This window comes from Equus przewalskii, chromosome 6, assembly GCF_037783145.1.
Source record: "Equus przewalskii isolate Varuska chromosome 6, EquPr2, whole genome shotgun sequence".
NCBI lineage: Eukaryota > Metazoa > Chordata > Mammalia > Perissodactyla > Equidae > Equus > Equus przewalskii.
In genome coordinates, this window is record NC_091836.1 from 12,501 (window position 1) to 27,696 (window position 15,196).

The 15,196-nt window shown below is 64.0% G+C and overlaps 1 protein-coding gene across 2 annotated transcripts in view; it reads right to left on the minus strand.

Annotated features, from left to right (window-relative positions):
- The window catches only part of PLPP2 (phospholipid phosphatase 2), a 10,386-nt gene extending 73 nt beyond the window's left edge, over positions 1 to 10,313 (minus strand). Inside the window, exons 1-6 of one of the 2 annotated variants that reach the window (XM_070622189.1) lie at positions 10,139 to 10,313; positions 7,122 to 7,273; positions 6,688 to 6,965; positions 3,601 to 3,658; positions 3,197 to 3,373; positions 1 to 2,895 (exon numbers count right to left, since the gene is read on the minus strand). The exon at positions 1 to 2,895 is cut by the window's left edge and continues 73 nt beyond it. In XM_070622189.1, coding sequence (XP_070478290.1) covers positions 2,740 to 2,895; positions 3,197 to 3,373; positions 3,601 to 3,658; positions 6,688 to 6,965; positions 7,122 to 7,273; positions 10,139 to 10,190 — 873 coding nt within the window. In that variant the 5' untranslated portion in view covers positions 10,191 to 10,313 and the 3' untranslated portion in view covers positions 1 to 2,739. The remainder of the gene's footprint in view (positions 2,896 to 3,196; positions 3,374 to 3,600; positions 3,659 to 6,687; positions 6,966 to 7,121; positions 7,274 to 10,138) is intronic. The other variant, XM_070622190.1, reaches the window with a different exon arrangement.
- Positions 10,314 to 15,196: the final 4,883 nt, after the last annotated feature.

Consider the following 15,196-nt stretch of genomic DNA (forward strand, 5'->3'; position numbering starts at 1 on the left):
GAAATGAATAAACAGAGTTCAACTTACAGGAATTTACTGAGGCAGAGTTTTCCTTTTTTGAATTATATAAAAAACTTTTGAAATATGGTAAAGAGAGCGACATAACGAATACCCATACACAGCACGTAGACATAAGAATTACTAAAATTTTGCCACGTTTGCTTCACATTTTTGTATTGTGAAATATTGTTGGTTACAGACATCAGAAAATTTCACTCCTAAATACATCAGAACGCACGGCCACAAAGCACCATTTCCTACAAAACCACACCACGACGTCGCACCCAACACACCAGCAAAAAGTCCCTCGTGTCACTCAGTGCTCAGGAGGGGTTTGTCCAAAACCAGCTAATGTCACGAGGTGGGGGACGCTGGGCACCGAGAACACACCCAGGAAATATTTACACGACTAAGAATCGAGGGGTTTCCCGTGAGAACCAACAAAAGAAAAAGAGAAAATACTCCTCCACCTCGGGATGTAACACGGGGAGGCGTGTGCACCCAGGGTGGCGTCCTGACTTCACGTGACCGCGACGGGGCCGAGTCTGTGAGAGTCAACGGCCCTGGAACACGGCTCACACGGAACAGCGTGTGACGTGTCCTGAGATCAACCCCCAGTAGTGGGAGAGTGCTGCCCCGAAGGCTGCAGCTGCTCCGGCTCTCGAGCACTCGGGACGGCTCTGGCCAGCGCAGCCCTCTCCACTCACGCGGCGTGGCCCCTGGCCTCCCGGAGAAGCACCCAGACCCCCAGCTACGTCCTCACCGCTCTGCTCCTCTCCGTCGGCCACCCCAGCACAGCCACCGCACCGCCCAGCACACCACGTCCAGAGCGGCGTTTACCGGGGCTGTTTCCACACTTGGGCCCAGAGCCTCACTGGGGTCCTGGCCTCCGGTCACGGCACTGGGAGGAGGGGGAGGCAGCGGTTGGTGTCAGGGGCCCCGACTCGTCCCTCCCACCTGCTCCCTGCTCCGGCCGCCCTGTGGAATCCCGCTGGAAGTTCTCCCCGTTCCCTGACAGACACACTCTGAGCCTGGGAGAGGCGCTCACACGCCGTGAGGGCACTGCCATCGCCTCCTCCTGGGCTCCTGGGACGCCTGGGCAGCTGCACTGTGGCTTCCCCGGCCAGGAGCCTGCCCGACACCTTCAGGGAGGCCGCGCCCCTGACGTTGGGCATGCGGCTGTTCTGCCTCTGGGTCCCCTTCCTCCCGTCTATGCGGCACCAGGCGAGGTCACGGCAGCCGGAGACCTCCCCCGTCTCAGTCCCCAGGAGCCACATCACCCTGGAGGCCTGAGAGGAGCACCCGGCAAGGAACATGGAGTAACACAAGTTCTGGGCACAAATAAAACACCGACACTTAAAAGCAAGTTGCCCACGTCACACGGCTGGTTGGTCAAACATTAAACTTACTGCCCGAGCTTCCCTGAGCAGTGACCCCGAACGTCCTGCCAGGTTCGGCCCCACAGCCATCAGCAGCAGAAGCTTCCTCATCACCTCAGGGGCCACCGCCAGGGGTGGACGCTCCTGCTCGCTGTGCTCCGCGCCCCGGGCCACCGCTCGGCCTGGGCCCAGAGTTCCTTCCAGTTCCCTTTCTCCATTTCCCGGATCACAGAGCCCGCCCGCGCTGGGTCTCGAACGCGCTTTCCTTAATGTTTCTAGAGCTTAGTTCACAGCCTCATGTGCTTCACCTCCCGACACTCACTCCCGTGAGCGGTGAGTGAGGAGACGATCCAGGGCGGGGGACAAGAGGGCGTGTTCCTGCAGCCACACACGCGGGTCCCGGGCCAGAGCGCGGGGGGCAGGACTGAGCACAGGGAGGGTGGGCACTGCCGAGTCCTCCAGGACCACAGGGAGCGGTCAACCCCAGGAATGGCCGGCATGTGCTGCCGCAGGTGGGCACCGCCCGAGAGCAGGAGAGGGCACGTCCCGGAGCACAAAGGGGACAAGGAGCCCGGCTCCAGGCCCAAACCCTGCGAGCCCTCCCGACCCTGACCCTGACGCAGCCTGCACGCAGCCTCCAGGGGCTGCAGGCAGGACCGAGGCCCGCTGGCCGAGCTCTGGCCCACATCCAAACTTCCACCAGGCAGCCCTTAGGGGCCACATCGGGGGCCTTCGACAGTGGCCTCCACACACGGGGAGGGGAGAACCCTGAGGCTGACCGGAATCAGGACCCCCTACTGCCAACCCTCCTGGCCCAGGGTCCAAGGCCTGCAGAGGCCTTCTGCTCCGGGCCCTGCACATGAGACCCCGCCTGACCCTCAGCCTCGGCACTGCACATGGGAACCGGGAGGGGAGCCGCGGGCTCCACTTTGGCCTCTTCCTGACCCGGGCGGTCTCAGTGACTTAACCGTCTACTGACACCCGGCCCAGCTGAGCGATGAGGGAGGGTGCCCTCTGCTGGTGGACACAGCCCTCAGGACGGGGCACTGACAACTTGTCCAAAAAATGCCCTATTTTACTAAAAAGTCCACATATGCACTACACTTTACAAAAACAGCTTCCATCTGGATCTCTCGGTCCCTCCCTAACCCAACAAAAGCAGGGGGTACTGAGGGAGCTGAGGACAGGGTCCCCTCCAAGCTAGGGCTGCCCCGGGCGCCCCAAACCCCCAGGTCCAGTGCACAGGAGATGGGGCCGGCCCAGGGCACCTGGAGCCCGTCCAGAGCCCTGGTGCCACCCAGGTGAGAGCGCCACCAGGACCTGGCCGGACGCAGAGGGCCCTGCCCGGGCGGCCCGCAGCTCAGGAGGAAGAAGTACCCGAAGGGTACCCGAAGTGGTTGTGGTCAGCCTCGCCCAGGGTCAGCGTCAGCGACAGGCTGGGCTTCCGCTCCAGCTCCTCCTCCTCCGGGCCATGCAGCGGGGGCCGCACTTTGAACAAATCGGAGACGTACCGAACCTGGGAGAAGAAGAGAACACGGAACCCCCAGTTTCTATGAACAAACAACTTCGCCCCGCCATCACCGCCTCCACCCACTCATTTGACAGAACCTGAAGAGGTGGGGACGGAGGAGGAGACGGGGACGGAGGAGGAGACGGGGCGGAGCTGGAGAGGCGGGGACGGAGGAGGAAAGGGACCCGGGGAGGGGAGCGGGCTGGAACCCGGGAGTGGGGTGGTGTGGGGTGTGTCTGGGGGCCCTGAGAAAGCAGGGCCTGGGGTGGGGCTGGAGAACGGGACCGGGAAGGGAGGTGGAGCTCACAGTGAGGCCGGCCACCAGCGCCCCCTGCAGGAGGCCGACGAGGACATCACTCCAGTGGTGTTTGTGGTCAGACACGCGGGTGTAGCCCACGTAGAGGGCAAAGGCCACCAGGAAGAACTGCACGGTGGGCCGCAGCAGCCGTGCCCACTTCCAGCAGAGCCGCGCCTGCACGTAGAGCTGGGCAGAGGGCGTCCGTCAGCCAAGAGCCGAGCTCACCCCGCCGGACACACAGGGGGAGCACTGAGGCCAGGAGCACGGAACCCCCAGTTTCTATGAACAAACCAGTTCGCCCCCCATCACCGCCTCCACCCACTCATTTGACAGATGGAGAAACTGAGGCCCAGGGAAGGGGAGTGACTCGGCTGGGGTTCCACAACAAGCCAGTCACGGAGAAACAGACTCACCGCCAAGAACATCATGCAGTACATCCCAAAGGAGGAGTGTCCAGAGTAGAAAGACAACCTAGGACGGAGAGGATGCGGGTGTCAGGGCTACCCTCCACCAGGGAGCACACGGGGCCCCCCTGCCCTCCACCGCCCGGCGGCTTGTCCCTCCCACCGTGTCCCCACAGCCTGGGACGCGGCACCAGGGAGGGTTTCACAGGGAAACGTGCAGCGTCAGACGCGGTCAGTGACTCCCTCCCCGCTTCTCTGAGGACACAGCAGCAGGTCTGGGCCGGGGCTCACAGTCTCTACCCCTGGCACGCGCCGCGGGCCCTGAACCCAGAACCGGCACACGCGCCCCGCAGGCAGCGAGCACCAGCTTTGTTCCCACTGAGTTTCTCTTCAGGCTTATTCTCCATCTGTGGTAACTGGTGAAACTTTCACATTTTCTTTTTACACAAATTCAAGTTTTCACAAAGGACGTCCATCGACGGAAGAGAACAGTCAGGAACTCCCAGGCCCACGCTCCACAAAGGCGATGAAAACCGCCAGGAACAGTCGGCAGATGGCGGTGGCCACGGGACCAGAGGGAGAGAACGGGCCTCACTGCAGAGGTGTGACGGTTTGCTGGGACCCGTCTGGGGCCCTGGAGCCAGCCGCTCTTTACCTCCTTCTGCCCGTGGCCGAGGCTCCCCAGGGGCTCCGGTCTGAAACATCGCAGCGAACACATCAGCCACTGCTGCCTGGGGAGGCACACGGACTCTCGAAAGCTTGGGACGGAGGGCTGGGAACGGCACGCTCTGGAGAACAAGGCCCTGGGGTCCAGAGGCCAGGGTGGGCGACTGCTCAGGAGAGGCGGGGAGGCCCCGGCTCCGCCCTCTGGCTGACCTTGAGGCGCTGCAGCCAGGAAGCGAAGGCGAAGGCAGGGCCGAGGGGAGGGCGGGCCCCACGTGGCCCCCAGAGCCGTGTGCAGAGGCCTGGCGTGCTCCCCGGCTCCCGGTGTCGAAGGAAGTCTGTCCCGTCACCAGCTGGTCACTCCACGAAGAGAGCAGAACCTCAGGGCACACACGGCGAAGAATGCGGCCCCGAGAGTCAGCTCAGGAAAGTCACTTCACCACCAGCACGACCTCCAGCAGCAGCAAGTCGCCGAGTCGCAGAGCTGCTCCGTCGCAATATTCAAAATGCCAGTTTTCACACACTTTGCAGGGAGAAACTCGGCTTTTGGGATGAAGATCATAAGAGGAGCAGACACAGGAGCGTCATCGACAACAAGCACCATCTTAACAGGCGCGCTGTTCTCCCGACGGCGCTTCTCCACCTGGCACGGCAGCTCGGGGCGTCCCGGGGGAGCCGGTCGGCCGTGACTTCTTGTTGCTGCCACAGCGGGAGCGACAGATGCGCTAGAAGGGCCAGAGCACAGGGGGTGACAACTCGCAGCCTGCGGCATGGCCCCGAGCAAGGCTGCTGTCCTGTCCTCGAAGCCCGGCCCTGACTGGGCCCCGCGGAAGAAGGCCCCTTCAGGCGCCGTTTCCAGAACAGGGGGCCCGTCTGTGTTGAGCGTTTGCTCTGGCGAGCGATCGTCCTCCACACTCATCCAGTTTCCGCAAACCCTTCGCATGAGCACTCGCTCTCCCGTCGTGTGACGAGCATCCATCTGACTCCTTTCAACCACCCGGAGCTGGCGGTGAGCTCGACGCCGCAGTCGGGTCCAGCCTTTCCCTTCAACGTCGCAGACACTCCCTGCTTAGCCGGGATCGTCACGGTGCGGAGAGGGACACGCTTGTGTCTGGTCTTCAATCCGGGTCATGAGAAGTTTCTGCAGGTCTGACACAGGCCCTTCTCGAATGTCTGTCTGTCTCATTTCCCTCCATGAAGCAGACCCTTCGACAGCTTCCATCGCTTTGCCCTTGCTCCCCAGCGTCGCAGCCGAGGGGCCTGGGACCCGCCCGACCGGGAGCAACAACCATCGCTGTGTCCCACCTTCGTGTCCTGAATCACTTTGAATTTCGTCTCCAGGTCAATCACGTGACGTGGCCTCTTACTGGACACTTAGGGGCCGTGATGAACAAACGACACAAGATTAAATCAAGCACGAGAGAAAACGATGCAACACGGCGTAGTGCGTAGAGTGAACTTTTTCCTTAGAAGGAGAAAGAGGACGCTCTAAAACAGCAACAAAAAGTCTAGTCTAGCGGCTGTCACTTACTGTCACTCTCGAGTGTCACACACTGTGCACAAGTGCACGGGCTGTACTTTCACACGACCGGCAGCGCCGCAGGTGTCTGTTCACACCAGCATCGCCACGCGGGCGCGAGTGACCACGTCACCAGGCAATTTGAATTTTCAGCTCCGTCATGATCTGAGAGGACTACTGTCGGACGCATAGCCTGTCACTGACCGAAACGCCATCAGGCAGCGCAACTGCAGTGCTCGAGGTCGCCCCGTCAAGAAGGCGTCACGAGCACACAGCTATCCGCACCCACCAGCAGAGCCCAAAACACACGCAGCAAAAACTGACAGGAGCCCCCGCTGGCGAGCTCTGCAGCGCTACAGAGGACAGACACGAAGGGCCACGTGGTGTGACCCCATCTGTATGAAACGTGCAGAGGCAAATCCACAGACCACACCGGTCAGTGACGGCCAAGGGCCAGGGAAGGGTGACAGCTAATGGACACGGGGTGATGAAAATATCCAGGAATACAATAGTGGGGACGGCTGCACAGCACTGTGAATGTACTAAAAATCAATGGATTGTACACATCAAGATGGTTAGATTAGTGAATTTTATGCTAGGCGAATTTTATTTCAAGTTTTGAAAAATAAAAATAAGGATGTCGATTAAATAAGAAGTTTATCAGCAGAGACGGCGAGAGGATGAGCAGAAGCACGAGGCTGGGGCCAGAAGCTGAGGGGAGCGGTCGGCTCCGGCACCCACTGCTCTGCTCCAGGCCCCGCCTCCCCCCGTCTGCAGGGCCCTGGGTGCCTCCACTTCCCCCTTCTTCAGTATCCGGCTCCTGAGGGCCCATCTCCAGCACCCCAGGTTGAGGGTGTCTGTGGCTCGGGCTCCCCCAGCATCCCCAACATGAAGGCCGCGGCTCCAGCACCCACCTGGCCTCAGTGACGTTGGCATGGCTGCCCCTGCACACCTTCTCCACTTGCACGTAGACTGAGCAGTTGACGCGGCTCCAGTCAGGGTCGCACACGGCAAGAAAGTTTGGACGCAGACGGCCGATCATGTACTTGGCCAGGTCTGTCAGCGACTGGCTCACTGCAGCCCCAAACAGGAATGTCCCCAACACCTTGTAGATGGCGGCCACGTAGTTGTTGAAGTCAGAGCGGGAATAGAGGCGGTCGGTGTGCACCAGGTAGGCCTCTCCGGCCGAGACCTGCAAGGGAGCAGCCACCGTGGGGTTTCCCCCAGGCACTGGCTTGCGGGCTGTGGTCCTCGCCACTCAAAGGGGAGCAACTCCGAAGGGGGCCCTCTTCCCCACAAACACCACCCAGGGCAGAACTCGGCCCCCCCCAAGCCCCTCCTGCCTTACAAGGACGACAGTGGCTGTGATGGTGACCCCGGCCATGAGCCCGTGGGTGATGGTGTCCGGACGGTAGGGGTAGCGGATGGAGTCATCGCCACAGTAGAACCCTCGCTTGTACGGGGCATTCACGAGCGTCAGGATGGCGAAAGGCAGAGCGGCTGGCGGGGGAGAGGAGCCTAGTAGCCACATGGCCCCCCAGCTGCATGTTCCCCCCAGCCGAGCCCGGGGCCACGCAGAGCAGCCTTCGTCCAGCATGTGGCCACCTGCCTCAACCTCCCTCCTGGGTTTCCTCACCTCCACACCACCCAACAGCTAGGAGCTTTTCTCATGGCAAATAGGAAGCTGCTGCCCCCACTGAAACCCCCTCGTGAGTCCCTTTGTCCTCAGATAGACACCAAGGCCCATCGTCCAGCCCCGACCCCACATCTCTCCCCCTTCCCCACGCACTTCCCTCCAGCCTCCTTTCTCCTCGACAGACCCAGCAAGCAGCCACCCCCCCAGGACCTTGGCCCATGTCCTTTTCTCTGTCCAAAACGTCTTTCATGGACTTCCCTCCTGACTGCCCAGCCCCGAAATCACTCCGTGGGAGGAAACTCCTGTTCTTTGTGTCTCAGTCCCGGTGCATCACTGTGCAATCACTGTGGGATGCCCATCTGTGGGCACCTGAGAGGCCTGGGAGCAACCGAGGCAGCAGTTTAACGAGCATCCATCAAGGAAGGGAGGCCTCCCGCTCTCAGGATGTCCTTTGCCCAGCAGGGCAGGTGACAAGTGTAAAAGGGAGGGGCTCTTCTGGGGCCTGAATCCCCAGAGGAGGAGGAAGGCAGGGCCAACCCTGCTCCCAACGGGCCAGATTCCAGGGCCCCCGGGGCTCCAGTCACAGGGCCAAGCAGCACCTCTGAGGCTGAGTCTGGGCGAGGCTCAGTAAAGGAAACAGCCCCACAGAGCACAGCAGGGCTGGGGACAAAGAAAGACTGAATCAGGGAGGGGCTGCAGGTGTCAGTGGGGGTTGTTGGGGAGAACAGAGAGAGAAGGCAGCTGAAGGAGGTGAGGACGTTCAGGGGAGATCAGAGGAGGAGTGCCAGGCAGAGGAGACAGTCTTACAAAGGTCCGGAGATGGGGCCGCGCCTGCAGAGCTGGGCCCTCGGACAAGGTGGGGGGCCGCGCCTGCAGAGCTGGGCCCGGGAGAAGGTGGGGGGCCGTGCCTGCAGAGCTGGGCCCTCGGACAAGGTGGGGGGCCGCGCCTGCAGAGCTGGGCCCGGGAGAAGGTGGGGGGCCGCGCCTGCAGAGCTGGGCCCTGGGAGAAGGTGGGGGACCGTGCCTGCAGAGCTGGGCCCTCGGACAAGGTGGGGGGCCGTGCCTGCAGAGCTGGGCCCGGGAGAAGGTGGGGGGCCGCGCCTGCAGAGCTGGGCCCTGGGAGAAGGTGGGGGGCCGCGCCTGCAGAGCTGGGCCCGGGAGAAGGTGGGGGGCCGCGCCTGCAGAGCTGGGCCTGGGAGGCTCTGTGGCAGCGTGAGGGTACACCCTAAGAACACGACTCTTGCTGTGAGGGAGGTGGGCGGCGCTGCAGGGCAGGGAGCAGAGGAGTGGTGCTCAGGGTCCCTCTGGCTGGCAAGACTGAGGCCAAGGAGGACGCTCCCAAAGCTGGGGGTGGGGGCAGGGCTGGAAGACGCTGAGAAATCAACTCGAGCCCCAGCCCCACGGCCCCACGGCCCCACGGCCCGCGCAGGTGGCTGCCTGGGTGGTGAGGTCAGCCCCCAACTCCTGTCCCCCAGGCCCAGCCGCTCCCACTGAAGACCCAGACGCCCCTAGTTGGGCCGAGTTGGGCTTTCCCGGGATTCGGGAAGCAGAGTTCAGAGCACTGGAATCGGAGCCCCTCCCTCTGCCTGGGTCCTCTGGCTCAAATGTCTCCAACCCTGGCATCCGCTGGAGTGTTTTCACCAGGGTCCTTGTCACCATCTAACACTGAACTGTTTATCTACTGAAGCTTCTGGAAGGAGCTGGGTCGGCCTGGGCCGCCAGCATCTGACAAACAGCAGAAGCACACAACCTATTGTCAGCTCCACCTCTCCCTGCTGTGTGACCTCCAACAGCAGACTGAACCTCTCTGGCCAAAACTGGGGATCATAACAGCACCTCTCTCACAGGATGTTTGGACGAAAAGGTTTAATTATTTGTACGTTGCTTAGTGCCTGGCATACAATAAGCGTCACAGAAGTGTTCAAATAAATAACGTAGATGCTGAAGAAACGATGCCCAGTGCTGGTGGACGCCCCCAGGGACTTTCTGCAGCCACCTGGGCCATCCCAGGGGTTTCATCTAGGGCGTGGGAGGAGGACCTGACCTCCATAATCCGTCAGGGCTGACCGATCCGTCCCCGACGGTGGAGCAGGAAGCAGATGGGGGGGGATTCAGGCCCGAGGCGCCCCTCCCCCCGCCGGGGTAGGATTCCGGGGCCATTGTCCACACGGCCCCAGAGCAAACACTCGGCCTTTGTTCCCGGGACCCTGGAGGAGGGGGCTTGGGCTGGCCCCGCCCCCAGCCTGGCCACAAACCCGCCCGACAGGTTTGGTCCGCGGCAGCCTCGCCCAGGTCCGTGCGAGGAGGGGTTCGAATCCCACCGGCGCGCGGTGCGTCCCGGGCTCCGCCCTCCCTGCACCCCGGGAGCCGGGCGGGGGCGGGCGTGGGGTCCTGCCCGGTGCCCCGCGGCCACGCTCCCGTCCGCCCGGCCGCCGCCCCGTGAATCACCGACCGGCCGGGGCGGGGACGCGCGGCGGCGACTTCCTGCTCCGGGGCCCGGACGCCACCCCCCCGCGGCGCCCTGGTGACCCCTCCCGAGCCCGGGGCGGCGGGGAAACTGAGGCCGGGAGGGCGCGCGGGGCGCGGCACCGAGGGTTCTCCCCCGGGCTCCCCCACCGCCCGGGGCTCCGAGGGGTACAGGCGCCGAAGTGCCCCACCGCCCTGCAAACCCTCGGGGCCCGGGGCACGGCCTGGGAAGGGTCCCCACACCCGGTCCCCGCGGCTCTTACCGACCAGCACGCACAGCACGTCGAGCAGCACGAAGACCCACCTCCGCTTCATGCCGCCCCCGCCCCGGGCCGCGCCCGCGACCCCCGAGTCCCGTCCCGGCGCGTCCCGTCGCGTCCCGGCCGCGGGTCACATGGCCGCGGAGCCTGGCCCAGGGCGAGGGGAGGAGGGAGGGACGGGGGAGGGAGGAGGGACGGCGGGCCGGGCGGGGCGGCCGAGGGGAGGGGGCGGACTCTGCCCCGCCCCGCCCACGGCGCGCGAGAGCGGGGGCGCAGAGCGCGTGCGGGGCCGGCCGAGGGTCTCTGAGCTGGGGGGCGTCAGCGCGCAGCACCCCCTACCCCCCGGCCGGGAGGCGGTCCAGGGTCGCCCCGCGCGTCCGGTGCCGGCGCACGCCCGGGTCACCAGCGGGTTGGGCCGGCTGGGGGGCGGGGGGTCCGTGAGGAGGAACGAGCGGACGCGTGAGTGGGCGGGTGAGCGGGCGGACCCCTCAGGACGGGGTGGGGGGGAGGACGTGTCCCCGCGCGTCCCTCTCTGAGCCTCGGTTTCCTCACTGGGGAATGGCCCCCATGCCGTACGCAATTAACACCTCTGAATTCAGGAAGCGCCTTAAAGCTGGCGCGGCGTCAGGGCTCAGTGGCAGCGGGTCGTCTCCCCTCCTAACGCTCACACCCGCGAGCGTTTCAGATCAAGTTCCTCAACCCCGCGGGCTGTCTGTGCCGCCGTCGCCACTTCACGGAAGAGCAAACAGGTGCCGGGAGGGAGGCACTCGCTGCAAAGGGCCAGGGTTGGGCTCTGCGCCCTGCACCCCACCAGGGCCCAGGGAGCCCTGAGCTGGGAGGTGCCTGGGGGTCAAAGGCACCCTAGCTGGGGAAACTGAGGCCCGAGGGGCCCATCACACCCACTCTCAGTGTGCGCACAGCCACCGTGGATCCTGGGGGCTGCAACCATCTGAGAGGCCTTGGGGAGTCCCCATGTCCTGGAGAGCCCTGTCTTCACCCGGCAGACACGTGACACGTGAGAGGTCCTGTCTGCCTCTCAAGGCCACACACAGTGGGAAGGGGCAGGGCTGGGATTCGAACCCAGGGTCCGCTGCCCCTGACCTCTGAACCACATCCACCAGCCCATACCCTCCAACAATCGCAAGATGGAGGACGTATCTCGGCCCTTTTTAGGGATGAAGAGAGCCAGGTCCAGAGAGGGGCAGCCCCTGGCCAAAGGTCGAGCACCTGGGACTAGGACCGGGAGGATGGACAGATGCCTGCAGTCGGGGGAGGGGTCCTGGGAGGGCCCAGGGGTCAGACCCCATCAGCCCACGGAGGGTTGGGGGTGTCTCTGGCCCTGTCCCCGGGGCCGAACAACTCTCCATGAGCCAGGCGGCAGACACTCAAAATGACTCAGCCCACCCCCAGGACATGACAAGGTCCTGGATGGAAACTTCTGGACCTAGATTTTCCGTCTGCCCGAAGGGTTTTCCTGGAGTCTGGGCGGGGCTGTCCCAAGAGGCCGCTTTCAGGCTTGGCTGGACCCAGCGCGGCCCTGGGCAGGCTGGGGCTCTGCCCACTGGCTTCCCCTGCTGCCACTCACCGGGCGGGGCGGCCGGGCCCAGGAAAAGGCGGGCCCGGTTCCAGCTCCGTCCTTCGTTCCTTCCTTCATTCACGGAACGGATTCGGAGCAGGGTCATTGCTGGAGAAAACAGGGCGAAGAGCTCGGTGCTTGGAAGGCACATTCCATAAACGCTGGCGCGTCATTATTCCTGCATTCTTTCACTAAGGTTGCCATCGGGTGACCCCGCTCTCAGCACAGCCGAGACACCAGCAGCTGAAATGCGGGCTCTTCATGGAGCGCCTACTGTGCGCAGGGCAGGGGGCAAAGGGGGCATGGGGGGCAGGCCAGGCCAGGCTGGTCCACCCCGAGGGCCTCCAGAGGGAGCGGGCGAGGACGTGGGCCTAGCTGGAGGGCGGGCGCAGCTGGAGCCCCTCCCCATGCCCTGCATCTCACCATCCTTAAAATAGTCGTACAGCATCGGGATTAACACGAGGGAGCAGGATTGAGGATCAGGGTTGGATTGGGGTCAGGGCTCCCGCATCTGCTGTAGCCCGTTCCAGGGAGGACCCGAGGCAGGGGGCCAGCTCTGGGGACAGAGCCTGGGCTGGGAGCCGGGCTGGACGGCTTCTCCATCAGCCGCAGACGGCAGGGCTGGAAGGAGCCCCCACTGGGCAACGGGCCTCGCCCGTCCCTCCGAGACCAGGCAGCCTCCCTGGAGCACTGAAGCTGAGGGCTCAGAGGCTGTCCCTTCTTGTCACCTGGGGCCGCAGGTCTTGTCACCAGATGGGCTCCAGGTGTGTTTCCTCCGTGGTGACATGAAGACTGAGGGGTCGCCCGGGAGGAGGCAGAAAGGGTTGGGGGTAGGCGGCGCCCCCAGAATGCAGCCGCGACCCCCGCTGCCTCTTGTACTTCTCTCAGGGCTCAGAGCCCCCAGGGTCACCTCCCCAACCTGGGGCCTGACCCCCGCTGAGGACCCGGAGTCGAGCCTCACCCCGCAGCTATGCCGGGCGTGTTGGGTGGGGAAGGAAGTGCCTCAGTGTCCCATTGGCACAGGGGGCACAGGACTGCCCACCGAGTGTGGGGAAGGGCCTCATGGGCAGAACTCACGAGGAGGCACCCTGGGGGCTAACGGGATAGAAACAGTGGGACGGAAGTCTGGGGTCACCTTCAAATGGGAACCCAGCACGAGGGTCCCAGGACGGCCTTCAGCTGCTGGGCCTCTGCAATCCTGAAGAGCTGCCAGACCTCAGCGTCAGGACGCGGTGACTGTCCCAGGTTTAGCACGAGCACCGGCTGGGAAGGTGTCCTGAGTGAAATCACCACCTCGTGCAGACGCCCCACCCCGGGCCCGGTCCCTTGGTCTGCATGTCTGCTCACCCACGTCCCTCCCCATCCTGAGCCGCAGAGGGCAGGGACCCGCAGAGCAGGCGCTCAGTCAATGCTCACAAACGCGGAGTGAGCCGTGAGTAACGGAGTCTGATGCTCTCGGGGCCTGTCTGTGCCAGGCCCCAGGACCACGCCAACCAGACTTGCTCTGACAGGAGCCACCTTCGTGCAGGGGGTGCCACATGCTGCTTTTAGGCAATGGGGGAGGTGGAACAGGCCACCCCACTGAGGCACCGGCTGGTCACACGGTTCACACCCCTTCCCGATTCACAGCTTCTGTCCCTGCGTTCAAAGCCAGGACCCCGACAAGGAGTGTGACGAGCAGGCCTGAACCCACCTGCAGAGCCAGGGACCGCGGGGCTCTGGGACCAGGTTACGGCTGACGAGGAGAAGTGATATGGGTGGCAAGGGAGGCCGGGAACCCTCTGAGCCTTGGAGGCTGAGTGACCCCACCCCCGTCCTGTGTCCTGTCCCCTGGGACGGCCCTCCAAGGCAGAGGCGGAGTCCACCTCCCGAGTGAGCACTGCGGGCCCGTGTCTGAGTCTCCCCTGCACAGGGACGGTGGGCTTGGGAGCTCTCTGCGTGTGAGTGGGGGCCTGCGCCCCCCGAGGGCCTCCGGAGTCCACTCCCTGAGCCACTGCCCCACCCTCCCTGACCCCTCCGGGCTGGGGCTCTCACTCCAGGGGGTTTTGGCCAGGCCCCACCCACATCTGGGCCCAGACCAGCAGGTGCTGCAGGCTCCAGTCGGCCTCCAGGTGGGACAGGAGCAGCCCCTGCCGGACGAGGCAAAGCCACAGCCAGCCCGACCGCAGGACATTCACGGGTGCCACCGTGCCAGGCACGTACCATCGGGACGCCCTCCCTACAGTAGCCTGGGGACAGGGCTGCCAGACTCAGCAAAGAAACATACAGGCTCAGTTAAATTTAACCCGAGAGAAGCAACAAATCCTCTTTAGCACAAGTACCTCCCAAACCTCACAGACGCACTGACGCTAAAGCACCTGCCACCTGCTATCAGAGCTGGCTGTCCTGTTTACCTGGCAGTCCCACCCAGGAGCCACACACCAGGAGAACAAGGACTCGACGGCGGGGTCAGGTCTGGGCAGATTCAGAGCCTGGCGTCCTCCACACGGCCTGGCAGGGAGGCTGAGGCTCGGGGAAAGTGCCGGCACAGGGCTGCCAGCTCCTGGCCACCTTCTCCTGCCCCCAGAGGCGCCTCGGCGAGTCCAGCTCCAGATGCGCCCTGGCAGCACCCGGCTCCCTCGGACTGGAGCGGCCAGAGTGAGGTGCCTCCAGGCGCCTCACTCGTGTCTCCACGTTTGGTTAGAACACAGAGGGCCGCCAAAGACCATCCCAAGTGAAAACAATGGATAAGCTAAAACAACAATAAAAACATAACTTCTCTTTACGGCCAAGAGCTGCGCATAGTAAGGCACCTGTCCCAGGGCTGGTGGTGAGGAGGAGCCCATCCCTGGCGGAGGACGCGGGTGAGGTGCTAGCATGGCTGCCAAATCTGGAGGAGTCCGGAGGCTCCTGCCTGTCGGGCCTGGATGGAAACTGGAGAAGCCAGCCAGCAGGAAGGGCTTGATTCCGCCACCAAGTCACCTGAGCCAGAGGGGAGGCGAGACCGCGGAGCTGAGTGGTGAGGAGGGCCACACGTCACCTCGGCCGCCGAGAAGCCGCTCCCGGGGTAAAGCTGCATCCATCTACTCGACGAAGGTCCAGCATCCAGTCAAAGCCACGGGCACCACCAGGAACAACGGAGACTTAGTTGTCAGCGTGAGCCGGGGTCAGCACGGTCTCTCCCGGCCCGGCCCAGCTGGTGTCCCCACTGCAGCCATCTCCCCACGGCACAGCCCCCCAGAGAGGCCTCTGGAATCTTCCATCGCCGGGAGCTCACCGCCCACCCGCCCCAGACCCGGCAGCCCCTCCTTCCACACACGCACTCTCTGCTCCCAGAGCGCCAGGCCCTCCCCGCGAGCCTGTGCTACACCTGGGCCAGGCAGACGACCCACCGCCATGGGTAAGCCTCCTGCGCAGCGGCAACTGTGCAGCGAGGGGGGCGGGACAAGGACACACCCAACCCAAGGACCCTCGCTGTAACTCCTGGGGAGACACATGCGTTCTGC